At 36.0% G+C, this 26,924-nt stretch overlaps 1 protein-coding gene across 1 annotated transcript in view; it reads left to right on the top strand.

The window, feature by feature from the left end:
• DEUP1 (deuterosome assembly protein 1) overlaps positions 1 to 26,924 on the top strand; it is a 222,413-nt gene that overhangs the window by 170,060 nt on the left and 25,429 nt on the right. The window contains exons 14-16 of the mRNA XM_082628463.1: positions 2,490 to 2,635; positions 6,041 to 6,146; positions 10,797 to 10,994. Of these exons, the coding sequence (XP_082484589.1) occupies positions 2,490 to 2,635; positions 6,041 to 6,146; positions 10,797 to 10,994 (450 nt within the window). The remainder of the gene's footprint in view (positions 1 to 2,489; positions 2,636 to 6,040; positions 6,147 to 10,796; positions 10,995 to 26,924) is intronic.

Genomic DNA, 26,924 nt, shown 5'->3' with positions numbered 1-26,924 from the left:
TTCCATGGTGACACTACATTTCATTGTACTGGAGTTAGAGCCCTTTTGTACCCACCCCCTTCCCCAAGTGAAGGCAGGTCCACTCTTCTACATGCAGATTCATGTTAGATTTCTCCCTGGTAGTAAATCTGCAATGCAGGGAGCCGGGAGAGTGCCTTCCTCAATTGGGTAAAGTAATCGATGACATTCACATCAAGTTAATTTGTCTTTCTATTTGCTAATCTATTGTTTCACATTTCTTTTGTTTATTTTGGAATTTTAACCTCATCTGAAAAATCCCCACTGTTTGAGACAAGGACTTTATCCAAACAAGTCTGTTAAGTCACCTATTTGAATATATTTTCATTCTTATTTCCAAATCAGCCAGGAATTTCTGGGGCTAAAGTATTGCAGCTAGGTCTTTTACTGAACCCAGGTCTCTAGGTCTCCTGGAAAATAATACATTATATTTAAGACTTTGGTAAAAAAAGAAAGAAAGTTTATCTGGGAACCCATATGTCCTATACTGTCTACATGATTATAATTCTAAGCTGTGGATTTTTGCATAAGAATTAATGAATAAGAAAATGTATGTCCACATCAAAGCTTATACATGAATTTCATAACAGCATTATTCATAATAGCTAAAAAAAAGGAAATACCCAAACGTTCATCAATTGATGAATAAATAAAGTGGTATATCTATACAATTAAATATTATTAATAAAAAGGAATGAAGTACTGATACATGCTACAACATGGATGAACCTTGGAAGCATTATGCCCAGAGAAAGAAACCAGTCACAAAGGCCACATGTCGTATGATTCCTTTTGTATGAATTGTGCAGAATAGGTAATTCCGTAGAGACACAACATATGGTAGTGGTTGCCAGGGGTTGGAAGGAAGGGAAAATGAGGAGTGGTTGCTAATGGGTATGTGGTTTATTTTAAGAGTGATGAAAATGTTCTGGAATTAGATAGTGGTGATGCTTGCACAACTTTATGAATATACTCAAATCCACCGAACTGTACACTTTAAATGGGTGAATTTTATGGTATATGGATTATATTTGAATTAATCTATTATTGATATATAAAGCATTATTGAACAAATGATTTTTTGAAAATATCAACAGTGGTTTTTTTACAGCCTTTATTAGCAGTGCCCTCAGAACAACACCCACCCCCCATCTTTACCAATAAGCTACAGGTCTGTTTTACTTATTTTGCATGAAACAATTATTTTTGCATCTTGAATGTTCTAACTGGACTAGTAGACAAAAGATCTGGATTTTTCCATTCCAGAATCTGCCACTTATGAGCTATGTAACTTTGGACCAAGTCTGGCCCTCAATTTCCTCATCTATAAAAATGGCGATGGATTTGATGACTTGGGTCATCAAATATATTAATATGTATTTAATATTAATTACATGAATAAATATTCATTTCTCTGTGTAATTGAGTGGAGGAGACCTGTTGATATGAAAGGACTCTTCCATTCCTGTCTCCCAGAGAACAGCCAAGTTCTGCTGGAGAAAATCACTCAACAGGTCGTGGACACAAACCTCAAATGAGTATCAACACTACCAGGAGTCCTACTGTGTTGCTCCAAACAACTAACTCTCCCATGCCCGTTGAAGGCCATCTCAAACCTTCTCCATTCTCAAAAATCCCTCCCCTACCCCCACCTCCACCTCTCCTTCCACTGACCTGACATTGCCTTTTTCCTTCAGAAGGAAAATAGAAGCCAACAGGTAGCCCCTCTCCTAGCTCCCCATTTCCAAATGCATATACGTGTCTCCATTCCATCTTCCTTCCTTCTTTCCTACTGCAGGAGCAGAGGGACTTTTTGCTTTAGGCAATTCTTTCACTTGTGCTTTGGGACCCACCCCACCTACCTTCTCAGGAACCTGACACTGTTAGTATTACCCCTTCTCTCTCCCAACTGGATCCTTCCCAACAGCTTCTAAACTTGCTCAAGTCCCTGTTATTAGCCAAATAAAACACTGGGCTCACAGGATTGCTGGTATTTCTAGTTACCAGCTAAAGTAGGGCTACTGTTGGGCAATAGTGGAACCATAAACCGTGGTTTATAATTCACTTTGTTGGCCAGCTTTGAAATTAGATTTTTCTTGGCTATTATCTTATTTAAATTAGGAATTATTTGCATTAATTCAAATTTTATGCATTGATATTTTATTCATACTTTTATATTTCCCTCTTTCATACAGTATGGCCATATTTGGATGCTTCTTTGTCTCTATCACTAGACTGTAAGCTCATAAGGACAGATCCTGTGTCTGTATCCTCAGTGCTGAGCATAGAGTAAGAGCTCAGTAAATATTTGTTGAATAAATGAATGAAATTCTGTAAGACAGAGCCAGCAAAGTATTATATATCCGTTCATTTGAAATTAGGCTGCTTCATAGATGTTAAATATTTTTTAAAGTATTATACATCATGATATCCAAATGTGAGGATTGAAATTTTTTGATGTTTTTATTTAGGCCATGGAAGCAGAACTCTCAGAGGTGAAAAGTGAGTTACAATCACGTGATGATCTCTTGAGAATTATAGAAATGGAACGATTGCAGTTGCACAGAGAACTATTAAAAGTAAGAGAGTGCCAAAGTGCTCCAGAAGATAAAAAAAGGTATATTTTTATATTCAGCAGCCTGAGAAAAACTATTCAAAACATCATGTTTGAATATTTTTAAGAGTTTTATATTTGAAACTAGAATTAAAAGTCAGTTTTGGGGGCTTCCCTGGTGGCGCAGTGGTTGAGAGTCCGCCTGCCGATGCAGGGGACACGGGTTCGTGCCCTGGTCCGGGAGGATCCCACGTGCCGCGGAGCAGCTGGGTCCATGAGCCACAGCCACTGGGCCTGCGCGTCTGGAGCCTGTGCTCCTCAGCGGGAGAGGCCACAACAGTGAGAGGCCCGCGTACCGCAAAAAAAAAAAGTCAGTTTTGTATTAACATGCTGTTAATTATTAGGTAATATTAGATATTAAAAATAAAGTTAGTGATTATCTTCAAAATCAGTATCTTTACTCATCTAGAAAATTACATCATGTTCTGATATGTGGATATTTATGTGTCATAATGAAGTCAGAGACTTTCTTAGAAGTTTATTCTTCAGAATATCGTAAAAACAATAGTATAGAGCTGGTATTTAATTATCAATGTTGATAAATAATATTTATTCCATATTTTTCAAATGTTTTTATTTTGTTGGCCTTAAACCTGTTACTAACTTTTCACTCATAAATGTTGTATTTATTTTGGCCTCCACACTCACCATCGTGTCAGTTCCATTAAGGGTTTTGTTAGAACAGACTTTTTTTTCCTTTTTTAAAATCAGACAGATATTGTGTACTACATAACCACAAAGGAAGTGGGACTTCAGAGGATTATTAAATGTTTATGTTTGTGAATAGACAGTTTGACTGTTCTAACTATTCACTGATGTTCTAAGTCTCATTAGAACTTGAATCCTTCTTACATCTGAAGGCTAATGCCAGACCAATGATAGGATTTTAGAAACTGAATAGCCAAATGGTAAGGGATATTTTATTGAAGGATAATTACATTGTTTTAAAGGCAATAATTATTTCTTCTAAGTTGTGGGATCTGCTAGCATTTCTTTGAGGTCTACACTTAACAACAAATGGCAAATTAAGATCTGTAAAAATGACCTACTGTGCATCTAACCAAGGATGGTAGAATGCCTGTTAGCCAGTTAGCATTATAGAGTGCTCAGATATATAAGCTATATGTCATCACTACTGCTCATTAATAAATCCATTGGAAATATATTATGTGCAAGGCACTGTCCCAGTGTGGTGAGTTGGTGAGAAATGTCTTCGCATAAGGAATGTATATGCCTAAAAACGTAAGAAATTTCCTACAAGAGCAAACCATTCAACCCATGTCTAGCTCTGGTTTGTGAAGAGCATTGTAGGTATTTTCTCTGGAGCTTTCTCACAAAGCCAATGCTGAATTCCAGACATTGCCAACTGTCCTTCAATACATGATTTAATCTAAAATCTTGCAGTTATTCACATATTTGGCTAATAAACTCTTCTGGTATGCCTGCTTGCCATCTTCTATTTAAGTTGGTATATATTTTGGTCTCCAAGCTACATCTTTCTAATTTGGAGGATATTCTTCAGTTCTAGTATTCTGAGATTTGATGAAAAGATAGATATTTAATGTTTCACAGTTTCCATTGTATTTTAGACTTTGGGCAGAGTCTTCTCAGCCTTCATCTTTCCCACTGAAAGTTTCTAATTCTTAGAGTTTGTTCTCATATGAACATGATTCTATCCTCTTTAATGTTTTTTTTTTTTTTTTTTTTATTTAGACTCTGTTTTGTCTTTACAGCTGTATTAAGGTGAAGCAGCCAAGGCTACTGAATGTAGACACACAATAGCTTTATAATAGTAGCATTATAATGTCTTCATTCATTTTCAGAACCTTTCTCCATAATGCTAAGATTTTGTTAGCTTTTTCTTTTCTTATAGAAACACCTTGAGCTGATACGTTCTGAGAGTTATAAAAATAATTTCTACATTCCCTTCTTACAAGATAAATGATAGTTCCTTTATATCTTTATATTAGCATGATTATTGTTTTCTTCTTTGAACTTGTCCGCATTAAAGCTTGATGTTTGTTCCATTCACTCACTGAAATTTATAAGATCATTATGAGGTTTTACCATTCAGTTCAGCATTCCACTCCCTGAATTGCTTCGGAAGAATTTAAAAAATAGGAAATTTCATTTTTCACCTTTCTAAAATCATAGCAAATAAGAGACATTTAGGATTGATCCTGAGATAATGTTTTAGGAGAATATTGGATAAAATACTCACAATATATTACTGAGTGGGAAACAAAAGGGGACTGAAAAATAATGTGTTCAGTACATTCTAATGGTACAGGAAACATGTATGTTTTTATACACATATGCACAGGCAAAAAAGACAATTAATATATACACAAAAATGCTGACAACAGTTTTTCCTAGATGACAATTTATCACAGTATATACTCTGATAAACTCTGTTTTCTACAGTTAACATGTATATTTGATAATCAGAAAAAAGCAATCTAGTCCAGACATATGTACCTCAGGGATATCACTATTAATTTATACCTTTTAAAAGAGCCCTTTATTTTCCATCTTTACATTAGTTATTTCTCTATCATTACTCAGATTTTGTTGTGTTTGAATGTGTGGCTTAAGTTTTTGATTTGTGGAACTTTTTAAAAAGCTCTTTGGAAATCTAAAATTATGCTCACTTACAGGTGGGTACATTCCTCAAAACCCCAGACTCTACCAGGTTAGTCCAGCAATAGTGGAAAGCATGTTTCTTTTCTTGCCTGGTTATCTTTATTTTTCTGCTTTAATGTTTTTTTAATTTTACCAACCTCCCTGATGTGGAAGTGAACATTACCTGTTTCTAGTTCTCCAACCTTCCTATGGAAATGGTACTTTTTATACTAGTTTCTGCCTTTCCTCTCTAGTGTCCATATGTGGTTGCTATTCCATTTTATAAATTTAGCAGCCAAAAAATAGACATTTTTGCACTCTCTCTGGGTAGACTGTCAGATTTAATCATTTTGGATCACTTTTACAGAGTAGTGGCTCCCCTCGGACATCTCCTGACATAGTTCCTTTCCACAATGTAGAAGCAGGTCAGGTGTATTTTCTTTTTTAAACTGGCTCCCAAGCTATTTTATTATACCAAACAGTCTTTTGTTCTTATCCAAAAATCTTATCTACATATGCAAATCCAGTATTCAGCCAATTTTTAATGTATAATTGAAATTCCATATTAATAACTAAGTTTTATTTTTTTCACTAAGACTATTTGCACTCAGTTAAATATGCAAATACTTATGGGACCTGAATGTATTAGAACTTGCCATTTCTGTAACTAGAAATGTTTCCAGCAGACTAATAATCTATCTCTGCATCCTATGATGGCCTAAATTAACAATATAATCCTAACAATGTATCAAGTTAAGCTTAATTTTTACTCATTATAATTTGTAGACTTGAATCATCTTATTCACCATCTATTAAAAAAACAGAAAAACAATGGAAAGAGCTGTTTGCAGTGACCCCAGATCAACCAAATCATGAAAAAGAATTGAACAAGGTATGGCAAATAATGAGCTTTGTTCTTCCAGGCAGATCTGAAGTCTCTGAATACAAAGGGGGAAAATAATCTTCCCTCTCACTCCCTTCTTTTTCCTTCTGTGTTATATAACCTACCAAGCTGCTAAACTACCAATTCTGACACTCTTCTGTGTGATGCTATAAGAAACACAAACCTTAGGTCATCACTCTGCTGCTGGGAGACTGCCCAGGAAACACAGAGGGGCTGTGGCTCCATGCAGAGTAGCTGAGCACAGTAAGTGTGAGAGCAGAGGCCTGCACTCAAAACCACACACTAGGTGCGTAAGCTTTGGGAAGTTGCCTATGCGAGCTGCTTATGGTCCTCATTTCTAGGATGGGGGTGGGATAATTAGCCCTACCTCATAAGGTTGTGATGAGGATTAAACAAGCTTAAACAACTCTTGCCATGTGCCAGAAGCTGTTCTAAGGGCTTAACAAATCCTAATTCATGTATTCCTCACAACCATCTTATAAGGTAGGTACTAATACTATCCTCTTTTACATTTAAGGAAACTAAGGCGCAGAGAAGGTCAGTAATTTCCACCAATATTATATAACTAGTAAGTAGCAGGGGCCAGATTTGAATCCAGGCAATCTGGCTCCAGAATTCATACTCTTCCTTTAAGTTAAAATCCATAAAAAAATGCAAGTAAAATGCTTAAAACAGGGCCTACCTAGCTCAGAGGAAGCACCTAATAGATGTTGGCTGCTATTGTTATTGGTTACACCCACATTTTGTCATTGAGCACCTAACATGTGCCAAGTACTCTGCCAGGAGCTAGGCAGCTACAAAAACTGTCTTCTTCCTCTAGTAAAATTCAGTAGTGGCTTTCCCATGAGTTTCTCATGGCTGCTACCCACTTCTCTGGTCTTTCAGTTTAAGGATTACACAGAATATTCAATGCTATATAGTCTAAACAATTGTTAAAAGTAGGAAAATACTGGATGTGGCTTTGAATTATCATCTAGTGCCCAGCAAAGTGCCTGACACACAATGAGTGAAAATAAATATTTAGAGAACAAATTAATTAATGTTAAGGCTGAAGTCTCCCATAATTGTATAGGGTCATAAATTCAGTTGTTTGTATAAATTAAACAAACATTTATTGAGTATCTAGTAGGACTGTTGCTATACTGCTTATTTCTGTAGTAAATATAATCATGTAAAAGACAAATCCCATCTACTGAGGAATTGACTGTCAGGCAACTATTAAGTGTAGAAAAGGTGTTATGAATTAATGATCATTTTCCTTATTTTTTCACATAATCCCATGAAACTTATTTTACTGATATTTTAAAATATAACTTTAAAAACTGTTTTTGACTGGAGTCCCCGGTGAATACATTATGATAAAAGGTTGATTAAATCCTCCTAAAGTATAGTTACACTGTTCTTAACCTCATAGATTTAGGTAGAGTAATAAAACTTAGAAGGAATCTACTGATTTTGCACAGTTTTGATGTGGAGGGAGAGACTGCAAGACACAAATCTCTTTACAGACTCTGGGAGACCTCTAGATAATGCATTGCTGTGCAGAAAAGGTAACAAATGAATTGTGTATAAATAGCTATAGTTTCTGGGAAGTGTTTGTAGAGAGCATTTTCATTCTCTTGTAATAAAACCAACAAGAGCCATGTATTATGAATCTTGCAAGTGTTTTATTTCTTTCTCTTTTGTCAATATAGAATGATTTTTAGTCACTTATTTTGTGATAAAATTGACATTTTTAATAAAGCCAAAAGTCATTTACAGCTAGGTAAATTAATCTCATTTAAAAAGAAATTTTGCAGTATAGCATGTTTTAATATCTAAATGTTGTGAAAATAATGAAAATAGTTTACTCCTTCTTCATGATAATATATTCATTTTTTCCCACATTTTAAAAATACCATTTTAAGAAAACATGTTAAACTACACTATGGGGATGCAATCAGCAAAATCCAAATTGGGGCAAATGATAGAACAACCCCATTGTTCATCGAATAAATTGTAAGAGAAAAAATTGGAGAGAGAAGATGGGAGACAAAAGGAGATGTGTAATATTGTCCTGGGGTAAGGGTATTTGTACTTCAGTCTCCTAGTCTATGCTTCTACTCTTAGGAGCTGGATAACTTAGACCCAGTCAGTTCCTTTCCCTGTGAGCCTTTTTTTTTTCCATTTTTTAAATGATGGAGTTAGACCATGTGATTTCTAAGGTTATGTCCAACTCTGAAATTCTAAAAATTTTAATAAAAAGAATAGCCTCAGATGAGAGATTGATGGTATAAAACCTGAGGCTGGACTATGGTTACCTTACTGACCTGAGTACTTTCCATGTTAGGTCATCCCACTCTGGCTTTTTTCCAATGTGGGAACCACATTCTAGGGCCATGCTCACAGAGGTTACATAGCACAATGGGTAGGGACCTGGAATCAGACTGCCTGTCACCAAGAATGTGACTGTGAACAGCTATGTATCTTAATTTTCTGATCTTGAATATAGAGATTGTGGTGATTAAATAAGACGGTGTATGCAGAGTACTCAGCACACACACACACACACGCACATGCACATGCATGCACAAAGAGAAGCTTTAAAAAGATAGGTGCCAGGGACTTCCCTGGTGGCGCAGTGGTTGAGAGTCCGCCTGCCGATGCAGGGGACATGGGTTCGTGCCCCGGTCCAGGAGGGTCCCACATGCCGCGGAGCGGCTGGGCCCGTGAGCCATGGCCGCTGAGCCTGCGCGTCCGGAGCCTGCGCGTCCGGAGCCTGTGCTCCGCAACGGGAGAGGCCACAGCAGTGAGAGGCCCCCGTACAGGGGGGAAAAAAAAAAAAGATAGGTGCCAGTCTCAATGTGTGGACCATATTTAGATCTCAATTCAAATAAGCAAACCTGAAAACCATTCATTACACTTCTGATACAATTTTAAATTTGATAGTGCCTGGATATTGTATGATATTGAGGAATTGTTGTTAATATTTTTAAGACATTACAATGGTATTCTGGTTATGTTAGAAAAGAGAGAGAGCACACTGCTATTCTTTTAGAGATATATCCTGAAATGTTTAAAGATGAAATGAAAAAAAAGTTTTTGAAGTAAGTTCCGAGGGGTAAATTCATATAAATCTCTTTGTGAATGGCCCCTACTTAACTCTCCAGCCTTACTTCTCACAACGCACCAAGTCCCAGCCACTCCAAACTCCTTTTGGTTCACTGAGTGTGCCTTCTCCCTCTGACCCCGCTCTTTCACAGCATTCGTTGCCTGGGAGCTCACCTCCATCTCTCTCTTGCATCTGGCTTCCATTCATCCTTCAGTATTCAGTGCGATGTCCCTTCCTCTGGGAATCCTATCCTGGCATCCCCAGGCTGGAGTAAGCTCTACTCCACTACCTACTGCTGATATCAGTTGCTACACTGTTCTGTTTATTTTCCTCTTTCCCCCGATGGACTGTGATTTTTTTTTTTTGAGACCAGTAATTACATACTTTATCTCTGAACCTCAAGAATTAGAGAGAGTGAAAGATTTCTAGAAAGCCGGGAGGAGGCTGGACTAAGACAGTGGTAGTAGGAATGGAAAGCAGAGGTGAGATTTAAGAGAGGGTGAAACAGAAGGGACAGAATTTGCTACCTGACTTGATTTGGGAGGATGAGGGAGGGGAGGAGTCCAAGGTGATCCAGAGGTTTCTACCTTGGAAGGTTTAGCTAAAGTTAAGAATATGAGACTCCACCGGCTTAAGAAATGTAGGTGATGCTTTTTGATGGACACCTTAAGTTTGAAATTTATTGTAACAAGATTCTAAAAAACATAGTGTTCAGTCACAAATAGTACAGCATGATTTAGTCCAAAAAAGCACTGAATTTAGATCCAACAGTCCTAAGTTCTAGACCTAGCTCTGCCAGTTAATAGCTTTATGAATTTGAGCAAGTCACTTAAACTCACTAAGCCAATTTTTTTCTCCCTAAAAAATGGTTCATCAGCCTCTGGGTTGTGGGTCCCATGCTCTTCCATGACACCAAATCCGGAGTGGTGGTTTAATGGGTATGAAGTAAGTTACACGAGATGAGTGAGTTCCACAGTCTGCTGCACAACACAGTGCAACAATAAACAATAAGGTATTGTGCACTTAAAAATTTGTTAAGAAGGTAGAGCTTGAGTTAAGTATTCTTACCACACATACACAAAATTAAAACAACAGGGGACACAAAGAAACTTTTAGAGGTAATGTAATGTTTATTTTCTTGATTATGGTGATAGTAACACAAGTGTATGTCCAAACTCACCAAATTTTATCCATGAGCTATGTGCAGTTTTTGTATAGCAATTATACCTCAATGAAGCTGGTGAAAAAGTGCTTGATAATACTTTCCCCACCTTCCTGTCAAAGTCATCATTAAAGTGGTATCAGTAGTTGGTGATGACTTACATACAATAGAAAATATAAGTGAAAAAAAAATTGAAATTGGAAGGAAAAAGTAAATGAATCATTATTGTAAGTATCTTTTTCATTTAGCATTGATCAGAAAAGAAGGGTAAAGTGAGGTCTGGCAAAGTTTTAAGATAGGATGGGAAGACCGAACATGGCCAATAAAACCTTTCAGCTGCTGTATAAAGGATTTGTTACTATTTTCTGGAAAATATCTGCTGCAGATAAGAAGCCAACTCTATCAGGAGGAAGAGTACCATAGCTCTGAGCAGGAAAGAATAAGGAATGAAATCTCTGACCTAACAGAGGAGCTTCATCAGAAGGAGATCACTATAGCAACTATCATGAAGAAAGCTGCCTTTCTGGAAAGACAGTTAAAACTGGAGTTAGAAATAAAAGAGAAAATGTTGGCGAAACAACAGGTATGCAAGCGACAGGAAGCACCTGTCCAGGTCACTCTTGCTCAGTGCAAATAGTCGCCTTCCTTATTGATTAATAAAAGTGTTGTATTTCTTGTATTGTTTCTGAGACTAACAGCACAGAAATGCTTTGTGGAGTCACATAAAACCTTGGTGAGATAATGCAAAGTGTCATCAAACAAGAACCAGGGAAACAAGTGACAGTACAAGAAAATTTCTTTAAATCTCATGCTAATATTTTCTAGTAACCCATATTCTGATCACCTCCCACAGCATGCTCTGGTCAAAGATTGCTTCCTGAATTTGTTTTCCATAGTTCTCTTCTATTAACATTTGTATCTTAAAAAAAGCTTCTACTCCAGCTTTTCTTGGACACTTCCCACTCCCATTTTGTACCTTTATTTTAGAGTTTTAAAAAATGGATATGAAACACGAAGATTAGTTCATATTTACTGAACATTCACTCAATGCATAGCGTGGTTCATGGGGAAAAACAGCCATTATAACATTCTACTGTTAAAATACTGCAAGTGACTTCTAAGTCTTCCCTCCCTCCCTCCCCTCCTATTCATTTTGAAATTCCCTCAGTCCCATACTCATCATCAAATTGGTGGCCTGCTACTGAAAGTATAGGGTTTCTCAGTGTTTTTACCCCAGATGTAGAGGGGTTTTTAAATTTTATTTTATTTATTTATTTTTATACAGCAAGTTCTTATTAGGTAGCTATTTTATACATATCAGTGTATATATGTCAATCCCAATCTCCCAATTCATCTCACCACCAAATAGAGTTTTTGAGAGCACCATTCAATAAGTTTCTAGGCATATGAGGGTTACTTCATAAATAACAGGGCTATTTCAATCCTGAGTATTGTACAAACAAGAAAAGATTCTGCCTATGCCCAATTATAAGCTTTAAAGTGTGATTAATTTGTATAATATACAGGAAAACAGCATGGATAGGACAATAGCATTGGTTGCACCTGTAAAGGAAATGATATTTTTACAGGTGATAACAGTGATCTGAGTAGTTGGATCATGAATGATTTTTATTTTCACCTTTATATTCTTCTATATTTTTAGATTTTTGTCAAGGAGAATATATTTTGTAATTTACAAAAGTAAACCTTTTTAAGGGAAGTATTTTATATGGAAATGAGCCCTAGATAAATAAAAGGGCAAATGCTATGTCTAAGTGCTCTTAAGTAGAAGAAATGAGGGAAAAAAATAAATTAGGAGACAAAATGAAATTGTCACAAAAAGAAGGAAATTTGGCAGAAGTATCAAGAAGAACAAAATTAAACATGAAATCATATTTGCATACTGTAAAAATTAATCAGGTCATGAACAAATTTAACGGACACTATTATTCAAGCATGTTTTTAAAAGTGTGATTTTTCTGATGGTAATTTGCATACCATAAAAAAATAGTAGTGAGAAATGGAATTTTGGAATAGAAAAGAAAAATATAATGAATCATTATTGTAAGTATCTATTTTTAATTTAGCACCAATCAGAAAAGGAGGGTAAAATGGGGCCTGCTAAAGATCTGAGAACTGAATGAGAATACCTGATTTATGATGATCCTTTCTGGATGTTTTTAGTTGTGTATTCTGCTTCGTCACAGCCCCCACTAAGCCTGCTTCACTCTGTCTCCTGTAGGCATTTGGCTTTGTTCATTTATTGGTTTTCATTTTTTCAAGAAATAAAACACGTGAAGATGTGTAAGGAAGAAGCTAATTATCTCTGCTGCTATCCCCAATCCCAGTTTGGACTCCAGAGATATTCAGTGCTAACCAGCTAGTGTGTAGCATTCTATAACTTTTTCCTTGCTTGTGTACACACTTAGGAAGGATGAGCTGAGTGTTCTTTTACAGAAATACATGTGTAATATATACATTATTCTAAACTGCCTTTTGACTATGTATCACAGACATCTCTACAAGTCAGTAGAGAAACACCTTTTTTATTTTTCTTAATTTCTTAGAAAAAATAAATGTATATATACTCATGTAAGGTATATACAAATTTTAATGAATTGAAGCATAACTTACACACTAGTGATTTTAGTACAGTCTCTCTTTTTCTCTTGCTTCTCCCCTTCCCCTTTCCTCCATTTCTCTATCCACCTCATAACCCATCCACCAGATAACACGTTAACTATTCAATATGTATCATTTTGTGTTTTTTCATATATGTTTGTGTGTGTGTGTAGTCATATACCTATTTAGGGGTTTTAATTTTTTTTAAAAAATGGATTAGATTCTACACACTTCTCTGTGTCTTGTATCCTTTGCAGATCCTATGTCAACAAGTTTAGGTCTTATTTGATTGTATAGCGTAGCTTAATAATATCCCATGATGTGAATGTATCAAAAGTTATTCACCTATTTTTTCAGAATTATGGTTGACCCTTGAATAACGCAGGGGTCAGGGGTGCTGACTCCATGCAGTCAAAAGTCTGTACATAGGGGCTTCCCTGGTGGCGCAGTGGTTGAGAGTCCACCTGCCGATGCAGGGGACACGGGTTCGTGCCCCAGTCCGGGAAAATCCCACATGCCGCAGAGCGGCTGGGCCCGTGAGCCATGGCCGCTGAGCCTGCGTGTCCAGAGCCTGTGATCCGCAACGGGAGAGGACAAAACAGTGAGAAGCCCGCGTACCACACACACACACACACACAAAAAGTCTGTACATAACTTTACAGTCAGCCCTCCTCCATATCTGAGGATTCAACCAACTACGGGTCATGTAGTACTGTGGTACGTATTTAGTGAAAAAAATCCATGTATAAGTGGGCCCGCACAGTTCAAACCCCTGTTGTTCAAGGGTCAACTGTAATTCATTCATAATTAATAACTCTGTTTCTAGATTTTTACACAGATACACAATACCGTCAAAAACATCCTTGTACATACATCTTGGAATAGCTTTCTGAGAATGGAATTGCCGATTCAAGGAATATGTTTTAATTTTAAAATATTTGTTGTTGAATCATATTTCTGCCGTCTCTGTATGAGAGTACCCTTATCTTTATCCTTAGTGGCAATAATAGGTGTTATTGCTCTTTTATATTTTTGTCAATCTGATGGGTGTAAAGTGATTTCTCAATAGTAGTGTAATTTGCATTTCCCTGACTACAGTGAGCATATTTTTGCATATTTATTGACAATGTACTATAAATTAGTTATATTCTTTGCTCATTTTTCTCGAGCAAAGCTCAAACTCATTTTCTTTGGGCAATCTTTTTCTTGTCAATTTATAACAGCATTTTTCTAAATTTGTTGTTTCTAATTTTTATTTATGATATCTTTTTATCATATCAAAAAATTTTAAACTTTTATTTGTCAAACATGTACATCCTTTTGTTTATAGCATCTGAATTTCCTTCCTTGTGTAACATGGTTCTTCCAACTTCTAGACAATACATATAGTTTATCCAAAGATTTTTATATTCTTCATCTAAGTCTTTAATCCATTTGAATTACACTTTTGCGTGTGATATAAAACAAGAATCCAATTTAAATTTTTATATAAATATTAAGCTCAATTAATCCACTTTCTCCTGATAATTTCCTGTTGGATTCTATTTGGAATTGAATTAAGTTTATATATTATCTTTGAAAGAATTGGCATTTTTATAATAGTAAAATTTGCCATCCAAGAATATGGCATGGCTTTCCATTTCTTCAGCTCTTATTTTATGCTCTTCAATAAGACCTTACAATTATCTTTGTATAAATTCTGTGCCTTTCTTTTTAAATTTATTCTCAAGTATTTTATAATTCTTGTCACTATTGTAAGTGGAATATTTTCCATATCTAAAAACTTACTGCTAATATAAAAAAAAGCCAAATTATCTTTTAATTCTAGTAGGCATTTTATTAGAGGTTCTTAAGATTTTGAGATATGCAGTTGTCTCAACAAAAATAGTTGTATCTCTTCTTTTCTCCTGTTTATATCAGTAATTTTTGTCATATTGAACTTGCTAGCACTTCCAAGAGAATATTAAATAATAATAGTGATTGTTGACAAATTTGTCTAATTTATGATTTTAGATGAAATTGTTTTAGAGTTTTACTGTTTAGGATAATATTTGTTCTTGACTTATGGTCTTTATTTTGTCTTTCTATTCCTAATTAGAGTTTTTAAGATTTGCTGCAGGTTTTATGAAATGCCTTTTCAGCATATGTGACATCATGTAGTTTTTTGTCCACATTAATTTGTTGATGTGTAATAGACTATGACTGACAGATTTGCTGATATTGATCCACATTTGAATTCCTGGAATAAACCTTCTTGGTCATTGTATTCATTTTCTAGTGCCGTCATAACAAAGTACCACAAACTGGGTGGCTTAAAACAATAGAAACTGTTGTATAGTTCTGGAAGCTAGAAGTCTAAAATCAAGGTGTCAACAGGGCCATGCTCCCTCTGAAACCTGTGTGGGAGGATTCATCCTTGCCTGTTTATAGCCTGTAGTGATTTGCCAACAATCTTTGGCAATCCTTGGATTGTAGATGCATCACTCCAATGCTTTGTCTTCACATGGCCATCTTCTTTCTGTTTTTTCATATCATCTTCCCTCTATGCATGTCTTTCCTGGTGTCCACATTTCCCTTTTTTATAGAATACCTGTCATATTGGATTAGAGTCCACCCTAATGACCTCATTTTTTATTTGATTACCTCAGTAAAGATCCTGTTTACAAGTAAAGTCCCATTCTAAGGCATTAATAATGGTTAGGACTTCAACATATAACAGTCATACTCTAACAGTTTTGATATATTTCTGGATTCTATGTGGTAATATTTTATTTAGAAATTAAGATTTGTGTGTATAAATGACATTTGTATATAGTTCTCTTTTTCCTTGCTTGTTATACAGTTATGCTGGCTTTATAACATAAATTGGGGGCTTTCCATATTTATGAGCAGTCTAGCATGGTTTAAATAATATTGGAATTACAGTTCTTTAAAGGTTAGAAGGAGTTTAGCTATGAGACTGTCTGGATGTTGAACCAGTGAAGATAAACCATAGTGGAAAAGAATATAAAAAAGAATGTATATATGTGTAACTGAAGTTTCAGCGAAGTAGATTTTCAATTACCTTTCTATTCTCTTTCAGGGTACCTGGTATATTCAAATTTCACTTCTTCTTAGGTTGTTTATGGTCATTTTTATTTTTCTAGGAAATCTTTACCCATTCCAGTATGTTTCCTTGTTACCAAAGGGAGTAATATCCTAAAGTTCTTTGCATCTCTTCTATATTCTGTATTTGTTTCCTTTCTTAATTCTAAGTTTGTATAGTTTAGCTCTCTCTCTTTTTTAAGTCTGGCACACAGAATCATTGCTTATTTTATTAGTATTAAAAGTATTGACTTTGGATTTGTTATTATTTATTCTTCCTAATTTCATTTTTACTGTCTTTTATTAATTTCCTCTTCCTGATTTGTTTTGTTGTACTTTGTCTAATATCTTAAGATAAATACTGAATTTCTTAATTTTATATATTTCTCTTTAATTGTAAGGGTTTTAAAAGCTATATGTGTTCCTCTGGATATAGCTTTTGCTGCATCCCATCAATTTTGCTGTGAAATGTTTTCCTGTATGTTTCTCTTCAAATGCACTCTGCCAGTCATAGAGTGTGCTTGGTCTCTGAGAACAGGAAGACCAGGCACACCCAAGAGGGCTAATATAACCCAGCCAAGCCCCTCCTAGGTTACGTGGCCCTGCTTGCTCTGAGGGAGGGAAGGAGTCTTCACCAGCTTTCCCTGACAGGAGCCTCACTCACTTGGCTCAGGAGCAAAAGGATAGAAATAAACATGGTACAGGGGAGATGCAGCAAGATGCCAACTTCCAAGTCTCCCTCACTCCTCAAAACAAGAATATTAGAAAATGTATATCCCAAGAGAAGTTAGCACTCAAGTTTTAATGAAGTTAGTCAGTTTCACATTGGTTTCTTAAAGCTTTCTTTTTCCCCCTAGCTTTATTAAGGTATAATTGACAAGTAAAATTGTATATATTTAAAGTATACAGTGTGATGATTTGATGTATATATACATTGTGAAATGATTACCACAAATTATTTAACACATCCATCACTCGCATAGTTACCATTTGTGTGTGTGCATGGTAAGAACACTTAAGATCTACTCTCTTTGCTAATTCTCAGTGTACAATACAGTATTATTAACTAAAGTCATTATGCTGTACATTAGATCTCCTGAACTTTTTCACCTTATAAATGAAACTTTGTCTTCTTTGATTCAACATCTGTTCATTCCACCCCTGCAACCCCCCCACCCAGAGAGCCCCTGGCAACCACCATTCTACTCTCTGCTTCTATCAGTTTGACTTTTTAAAGAAATTCCACATATAAGTGCAATCATACAGCATTTGTTTTTCTCTGTCTGGATTATGTCACTTAGCATAATGTCCTCCAGGTTCACCCATGTTGTCACAAATGGCAGGATTTCCTTCTTTCTATGGCTGAATAATATTCCATTATGTGGAATTTTCTGTATCCATTCATCCATTGATAGACACTTAGGTTGTTTCCATATTTTAGCTATTGTGAACAATGCTGCAATGAACATGGGAGTGCAGATATCTCTTCAAAATACTGATTTCATTTCCTTTAGATATACCCAGATGTGGGATTGCTGGGTCATATGGTAGTTCTATTTTTTATTTTTTCAGGAACCTCTGTACAGTTTTCCTTAGTGGCGTCTCCAGTTTATATTCCCATCGGCAGTGTACAAGAGTTCTTTTTGCTCCACATTCTCACCAACACTTGTTATCTTTTGCCATTTTGATACTAGCCATCCTAACAGGTATGAGGTGATATCTCATTGTGGTTTCGATTTGCATTTCCTTGATGATTAGTGATGTTAGTAACTTTTTCATGTGTCTGTTGCCATTTGTATGTCTTCTTTAGAAAAATGTCTATTCAGGCCCTTTGCCCAATTTTTAATTTTATTTTTCGTATTTTTGCTGTTAAGTTGAATGAGTTTGTTATATATTGTGGAAATTAACCCCTTTTCAGATATATGGTTGGCAAATAGTTTCTCCCATTCCATAGGTTGCCTCTTCACTCTGTCAATTGTTTTCTTTGCTGTGCAAGAAGCTTTTTAGTTTGGTGTAGTCCCACTTGTCTATTTTTGCTTTTGTTGCCTGTGCTTTTGTTGTTATATCCAAAATATCATTGCCAGGGCCCATGTTAAATAGCTATTTCCCTTGTGTTTTCTTCTAGGAGTTTTACAGTTTCAGGTCTTACATTTAAGTCTTTAATCTATTTTGAGTTAGTTTTTTGTGAGTAGTCTACGATAGAGGTCTAGTTTCATTTGTTTGCTTGTGAACATCTAGTTTTCCCAACAACACTTATTGAAAAGACCATCCTTTCCCCATTGTGTGTTCTTGGTGCCCTTGTCAATGATTAGTTGACTGTACATGTGTGGATTTATTTCTCGGTTCTCTATTTTGTTCTGTATTTATCACACACCACAATCACCACAGAATGTTTTTATTCATTCTATAAATACTTATTGAATGTCTGCTATGTGTCAGGCAGTATGTTAGGATTGTAAGTCAGACTAGATCCTTGAATTCATGGAGCTTAATATTAGTGGAAGGAGACATACATTAGTGGATACAGACAATTAACTAGATAGTTATGCTAAAGAGTGATAGGAAATTGCAGAGTGCAGGGGGCTGTATAGGGGTTACCTAACCCGGCATTAGGAGTCAGAAAAGGCATCTGAGGAATAATTAGCCAGACAGAGTGGTGGGAATGAGTCATGATAAGGTAATATAATGTACAGAGACTAGAGATAAAAAGTCAGGGAGACTGGTAGAACTGTATAACAGCAAAGAGCTGCTGTTCATTGGGTGTTTACTACATGCCTTGCACTCTGCCAAATACTTTACGTACATTAGTGTCTACATCCTTATACTGTGTGTGAGGGGTAGGTATTTATTATCCCCATTTCACAGGAAAAGAAATGAAATCTTTAAGTTTTTAAGTAATTTGCCCAAGATCACATAGCTTGATAACTCCAAATGCATGATATTAACTTATTATATCCCGTGGTTCCGTTTCTTCTGTTTTCTTCACTGGCTCCTCACCCTTCTTCCCCTACTCATCCTTCAAATTTGGCCTTGGCCCTCTGCTTCTCTGGCTGTGTACTTTCTCTAAAAGGATAGAGATAACATCAGGTTATCTCTTCTGGATCATAGAATGGCTTCCAAGTTGGGCACTTCTCAGACCAGCTATGCTTTCTTTACATAAGCTTTTCTTGTAGAACATGTGCTCAATTTCCCATAGGAAGTCAGAACTCTTCACATTCCTTGGCTTCCTTAATCTGGCTCACCCACTTTGTTTCCCTGTAGTGATTTACACAAAGCCTCCACTATAGCTAGAGTAGCTTATTCTCATCTGTGTGTGTGATGCTCATTTCTCATGTTCTTTCTTATTTCCAGGCCTTTGTACATGCTTTTCCTTCTACCTAAAAATCCCCTTTCCCTACTTCACATGGCCATGCCCTATTAATGTTTCAAGTCTCTCCACATAAATTTTACATGTTATATGAAATCTTCCCTGATTTTCCTCTGTTAAGAGTCCCTCCTCGAAGCCATCATAGCATCCTTTACTTAGCACTTATCATACCACAATATTAAAATTACCTGTTTCTTGTCAGCTACCCGTCCCCTTACCAGTAGGCTCACTGAGGGCAGTTATGGTCCTAGTTTACCATTGTACCTCAACACTTACTATAGTGCCTAAATATAGGAGGCACTGAAAAAATCTTCTGTTGGATGAGTGAATGAACAAATGAATGAATGAATGATGAATGAATCAACCTATTATATGTCCTCCACCTTTCCTTTACGAGAGTAAGGACATACCTTTTCTTTATTAAATCCTACCAGTCCCTTAAGGGACTAGATTAAATTTTATTTCCTCCATGAATTCATCTCCCATTACTCTAGGGCCCGTTTAGTTCTCCTTTCTTTGACTTTCTTTAGCACTTAGTTATAACAATTTAGCACTAAGTTTAGAATTGTCTTCTTTTATTTTTTTAATTGTTTAGTATGGGTATGTTTTGTCTCATCAGTCATAGACTCCTTTTTTTTTTTTTTTTTTTTTGCGGTATGCGGGCCTCTCACTGTTGTGGTCTCTCCCGTTGTGGAGCACAGGCTCCGGATGCACAGGCTCAGCAGCCATGGCTCACGGGCCCAGCCGCTCCACAGCATGTGGGATCCTCCTGGACTGGGGCATGAACCCGTGTCCCCTGCATTGGCAGGCAGACTCTCAACCACTGTGCCACCAGGGAATCCCCAGTCATAGACTTCTTGAGGGAAGAAGTGGACTATGTTTTATACTTTTTCTTCATACAGAGTTTGGTATAGTGTAGGGCTCAGTGAATACTTGTGGATTTATGGGACTCACCTGTAGTCTAAGAAGCATGAATAAGTTATCATGAAAATCATTTCTAATATCATCAAAAAGATCACTGAAGCCTTGTCTTATCTCACTTTCTGGATGATCTCAATTCCAATAATCGTTGACATTCATTGATTCAGAAAACATTTGAGTTCCTACTTGGTGCAACATAATTTAACACATAATTATACCATATCTATATTATTTACTATTTTTTCATACACGTTACTTTAGCCTACTCAATTTTATTGTATTTTCCATAAAGGCAGAGTCACTTTTTGATATTTGATTACCTCTGGAGCACTTAGCACATATATATATATATACACATATATAATATATATGTCTAAAGATTTGTTAATGGGCTATCATAAAATGGAATGCCATTGATGTATAGCCTTCAATGTGATCTTATTAAAATAGCATTTAATCATATATATTTTATGTAAGATTTTACTTTATATAGGAAGGTTACTTTAATTGAAATGTACTTGACCTAAAATATGTTGGTTTCAGGTGTGCCTCATAGTGATTTAACATTTGCATATATTATGAAATGATCACAATAGTCTAGTAACCATCTGTCCCATATAAAGTTATTTTAGTATTATTGACCATATTCCATATGCTGTTTAGTACATCCCATTGCTTATTTATTTTATACCTGGAGGTTTGTACCTCTTAATCCCCTTCACTCATTTCACCCATCCACCCTTACGCCCTCCCCTCTGGCAACCATCAATTTGTTCTGTGTATCCTTGAGTCTGTTTTGTTTTGTTTTTTAGATTCCACCTATAAGTGAGATTATATGGTATTTGTCCTTCTCAGTCTGACTTATTTCACTTAGCATAATAGCCTCTAGATCCATCCACTAGATCCACTTGTTGTCCCAAATAGCAAGATTTCATTTTTTTAAAATTATGGCTGAATAATATTCCATTGTATATATACACCACATCTTCTTTATCCATTTGTCTATTGATGGACATTTAGGTTGTTTCCGTATCTCAGCTATTGAGTTAGTGTTTTTGTTTTCTTTAGGTAAATACCCAGATGTGAAATTGCTGGATCATATGACAGTTCTGTTTTTAATTTTTTGAGGAACCTCCATATTTTTTTCCTTAGAGGCTGTACCAATTTATATTCCCACCAGTAGTGCACAAACATTGCTTTTCTCCACATCCTCACCAACACTAGTTATTTTCTGTCTTTTTTATGATAGCCTTTCTAACGGGTGTTAACAGATGATCACATTGTGGTTTTGATTTGCATTTCCTTGATGATTAGTGACGTTGAGCATCTTTTCATGTCTTTTAGTCATCTGTATGTCTATTGACATCCACATTTTTTAATCAGTTTTTTTTTGATGTTGAGTTGTATCAGTTCTTTATATATTTTGGATATTAACCCCTTATCAGATGTATCATTTGCAAATATCTTCTCCCATTTGTCAAGCTGCCTTTTCATTTTGTTTATAGTTTCTTTCCCTGTGCAAAAGCTTTTTAGTTTGATGTAAGCACACTTGTTTATTTTTGCTTTTGTTTCCCTTGCCTGAGGAGACAGATCCAAAAACTATATTACTAAGACCAGTGTAAATGAGTATACTGCCTATGTTTCCTTCTAGGAGTTCTTTGATTTCAGGTCTTACATTTAAATCTTTAATACATTCTGTGTTTATTTTGTGCATGGTGTGAGAGTAATCCAGTTTGATTCTTTTGCATGTAGCTGTCCAGTTTTCCCAACACCATTTATTGAAGAGCGGTCTTTTTCCCATTGTATATTCTTGCCTCCTTTGTTGTAGATTAATGACCATATAAGTGTGGATTTATTTCTGGGCTCTCTGGTCTGTTCCATTGATCAATGTACTATTTTTGTGCCAGTGCCATACTATTTTGATTACAGTAGCTTTGTAGTATAGTCTAAAGTCAGGGAGCATGATATATCCAGCTTCGTTCTCCATTCTCAAGATTTTTTTTGGTTATTCAAGGTCTTTTGCATTTCTAAACAAATTTTAGAATTATTTCTGCTAGTGCTGTGAAAAATACGGTTGGTATTTTGAAAGGGATTGCATTGAATCTGTAGATTGCCTTGGGGAATAGGGTCATTTTAACAATATTAATTCTTCCAACTTTTGAGCACAGTATATCTTTCCATTTGTTTAAGTCATCTTCAATTTCTTTCATCAGTGTCTTATAGTTTTCCAGGTATAGGTCTTTCACCTCCTTAGGTCGATTTATTCCTAGGTATTTTATTTTTTTAATGTGATTATAAATGGGAATGTTTTCTTAATTTCTCTTTCTGATAGTTCATTATTAGTGTATAGGAATGCAAAGGATTTCTGTATATTAATTTTGTATCCTGAAACTTATTGAATTCATTTATTACATCTAATAGTTTTTTGGTGGCATCTTGAGGGCTTTCTATATATTGTTTCGTATCATCTACAAACAGTGACAGTTTTACTTCTTCCTTTCCAATTTGAAATCCTTTTGTTTTTCTTGTCTCATTACTGTGACTAGGACTTCCAGTACTATGTTAAATAAGTGGCAAGAGTGGGTATCCTTGTCTTGGTACTGATCTTAGAGGAATTGCTTTCAGCTTTTCACTGTTGAGTATGATGTTAACTGTGGGTTTGTCATATATGGCCTCTATTATGTTGAGGTATGTTCCCTCTATGCCCACTTTCTGGAGAGCTTTTATCATGAATGGATGTTGAATTTTGTCAAAAGCTTTATCTGTATCTATTGTGATGATCACATGACTTTTATTCTTCAGTTTGTTACTGTGGTGTATCAAGTTGATTGATTTGCAGACATTGAACCATCCATGCATCTCTGGGATAAATCCCACTTGATCATGGTGTATGATCTTTTTAAAGTGTTGTTGAGCTAGATTTGCTGGTATTTTGTTGAGGACTTTTGCATCTATGTTCAGCAGTGATATTGGCCTGTGGGGTGTGTGTGTGTGTGTGTGTGTGTGTGTGTGTGTGTGTGTGGTGTCTTTGTTTGGTTTCAGCATCAATCTGATTCTGGCCTCACAGAATGAGTTCAGAAGCATTCCTTCCCCCTCAATATTTTGGAATAATTTGAAAAGGATCAGCATTAACTCTTCTTTAAATGTTTGGTAGAATTAACCTGTGAAGTTGTCTGATCCTTAACTTTTATTTGTTGGGAGTTTTTTGATTACTGATTCAATTTCATGACTGGTAATGTCTGTTCATATTTTCTACTTCTTGATTCAGTTTTGGACGATTGTACATTTCTAAAAGTTTATCCATTTCCTCTCGGTTGTCCATTTTATTGGTGTATAATTGTTCATAATAATCTTTTATGATCCTTGGTATTTCTGTGGTGTCAGTTGTAATTTCTCCATTTTCATTTCTGATTTTATTTATTTGGGCTGTATTTCTTTTTTTTTCTTTATGAGTCTGGCTAAAGGTTTATCAATTTTTTAATCTTTTAAAGGGAGCAGCTCTTAGTGCCATTAATTTTTTCTATTTTTTTTAGCTTCTAATTCATCTATTTATGCTCTGATCTTATGATTTCTTTCCTTCTGCTAAGTGTGGGTTTTGTTTATTCTTCTTTTTCTAGTTTCTTTAGGTGCAAGGTTAGATTGTTTGAGATTTTTATTGTTTCCTGAGGTAGGCTGGTATCACTATAAACTTCTCTCTTGGAACTGCTTTTGCTTCATTCCCATAGATTTCAAATTGTGTTTCCATTTTCATTTGTCTCCAGATATTTGTATTTTCTCTTTATTTCTTCAGTGACCAATTTGTTGTTTAATAGCATTTTTTTTCTTACAACTTTCCGTTATTTCTAGTCTTATAGTATTATAGTCGAAAAAGATGCTTGGTATAATTTCAATTTTCTTAAATGTATTGAGACTTGTTCCTGGCCTAGCATGTGATCTATTCTAGAGAATTTTCCATGTGCACTTGAAAAGAATGTGTATTCTTCTGGTTTTGGATGAAATGTTTTGTATGTATCTATTAACTCTAACTGCTCTAGTGTGTCATTTATGGGCAGTATTTCCTTATTGATTTTCTGTCTGGATAATGAGTCCATTGATGTAAGTAGGTTGTTATAGTCCCCTACTATTATTGTATTACTTTCACTTTCTCCTTTTATGTTTGTTAATATTTGCTTATGTATTTAGGTGCTCCCATGTTGGGTGCATATATATTTACAAGTGTTATATCTTTTTCTTGGATTGATCCCTTTATCATTATGCTATGTCCTTCTTTGTCTTGCTATAGTCTTCATTTTAAAGTCTATTTTGTCTGATAGGAGTATTGCTACCCCAACTTTCTTTTCATTTCCATTTGCATAGAATACCTTTTTCCATCCCCTCATTTTCAGTCTGTGTGTGTCTTTAGATCTAAGTGTGTCTCTTGTAGGCAGCATATATATGGGTCTTGTTTTTTAATCTGTTCAGCCACTCTGTGTCTTTTGATTGGAGTGTTTGGGCCACTTATATTTAAAGTAATTATTAATAAGTATGTGCTTACTGCCATATTGTTCATTGTTTTCATAGTTCTTTTTTGTTCTTTTCTTCTTCTTTTGCTTTTTTCCTTGTGATTTGATGACAATGTTTATGATGATTTCTTAAGTTTAGATGCATTTTGACAACTCTACATTTTTACTCCCCACTCACGTTTAATGTTTTTGAGGTCATGTTTTATATCTCTTTGTTTTGTGTATTCCTTAACTATTTATTATAGATATAGATGATTTTAATACTTTTGTCTTTTAACCTTCTACTAGCTTTACTACCTTCTGTATGTTTGCCTTTACCAATGAGAGTTTTTCCTTTCCTAATTTTCATATTTCCAGTAGTGACCTTTTCTTTTCTGCTTAAGGAAATCCCTGTAACATTTCCTGTAAAGCCGGTTTAGTGGTGCTGAACACTTATAGCTTTTGCTAAAAGCTTTGTCTCTCCTTCAAATCTTAATAATAGCCTTACTGGGTAGAGTATTCTTGGTTGTAGGTTTTTCCCTTTTGTCACTTTAAACATATCATGCCATCCTCTGCTGAACTGCACTTTCTGCTGAAAAGTCAGCTGACAGTCTTTTGGAGTTCCCTTGTATGTAACTAGTTGCTTTCTCTTACTGCTTTTAAGATTCTCTTTACCTTAATTTTTTTCCATTTTAATTATAATGTGTCTTGGTGTGGGCCTTTTTGGGTTCATCTTATTTAGGACTCTCTATGCTTCCTGTACCTGGATGTCTGTTTCCTTCCCCAGGTTAGGGGGATTTACAGCTATTATTTCCTCCAGTAAGTTCTCTGCTCCTTTCCCTCTCCCTTCTCCTTCTGCAACTCCTATAATGTGAATATTAGTATCCATGATGTTGTCCCAAAGGTATCTTAAACTGTCCTCATTTTTTAAAATTATTTTTTCTTTTTTCTGTTCAGGTTGGGTGATTTCCACTACTGTCTTCCAGTTCACTGGTCCATTCCTTTCTATCATCTAATCTCCTGTTGATCCCTTCCAGTGTATTTTTTCAGTTATTGTATTCTTCAGCTCTTTTTGGTTCTTCTTTGTATTTTCTAACTCCATTAAACTTATCACTGTGTTCATCCATTCTTCTCCTGAGCTCATTGAGCATCTTTAAAATCATTGCCTTGAACTCTTTATTGGGTAGATTGCTTATCTCCCTTCACCTACCTCTTCTACATATGGAATATATATCTCTCTCACCTCATTTTGCCTAATTTTCTGTTTTTATTTCTTCATAGTAGGTAGGTTGATTATGATTCCTGATTTTGGAGAAGTGGCCTTATGTAGGAGATGTCCTATGGGGCCCAGCAGAACACTCCCCTCTATTCACCAGAGTTGTGTGCTCTTGGGATGCCTCATATGTGGGCTGCATGAACCCTTCTCTTGTGGCATGGCCAACTAATGTGGGCACACTGGTTGGCACTGCTGGGCCCTTGTGAGGGTGGCTGCCAGGCTCTGCCTCATGTGGTGGATGCTGGCCCACAGGTGGGTGGGGTTGGGCCCCAGCATAGCTGACCATGGTGCCTGTGGGGCCTGAGGTTGGTTCCAGACTTTTGATAGGTGGGGCCATGCCCTGGCACAGCTAGATGTGCAGCTCATGAAGTCCTGGGACTGGTGCCATCCAGCTGGTTGGGCAGGTAACCCCTGGCACTAAGAGGCTAGAGGGAGGTCTCCAAAATGGCACTTGCCAGTGCTGGTGTCCATGTGGTAGAATGAGCTCCCAAGAATAGCTGCCACCTGTATCATCATCCCCAGGGGAGTCCTATTTGCCTCCTGCCTCTCCAGGAGGCTCTCCAAGATTAGCAAGTTTATCTGATCCCAGATCCTTTCAAACTCTGCCTCTGTGCTGAGACTTGGAGCATGAGAAGTTTTGTGTGTTTTCTTGAAGAGCAGAGTCTCTGTTCCCTACAGCCCTCTGGCTTAACGTAAGTCCTGCTGGTGTTCAAAGCCAGACATCCTAGGGGCTCATTTTCCTGGTACAGGACCCCCAGTCTG

Source organism: Mesoplodon mirus (genome assembly GCF_964341445.2).
Source record: "Mesoplodon mirus genome assembly, chromosome: 7".
NCBI lineage: Eukaryota > Metazoa > Chordata > Mammalia > Artiodactyla > Ziphiidae > Mesoplodon > Mesoplodon mirus.
The sequence above is the reverse complement of the archived record's forward strand: the minus strand, read 5'-3'. Positions and strand labels throughout refer to the sequence as shown.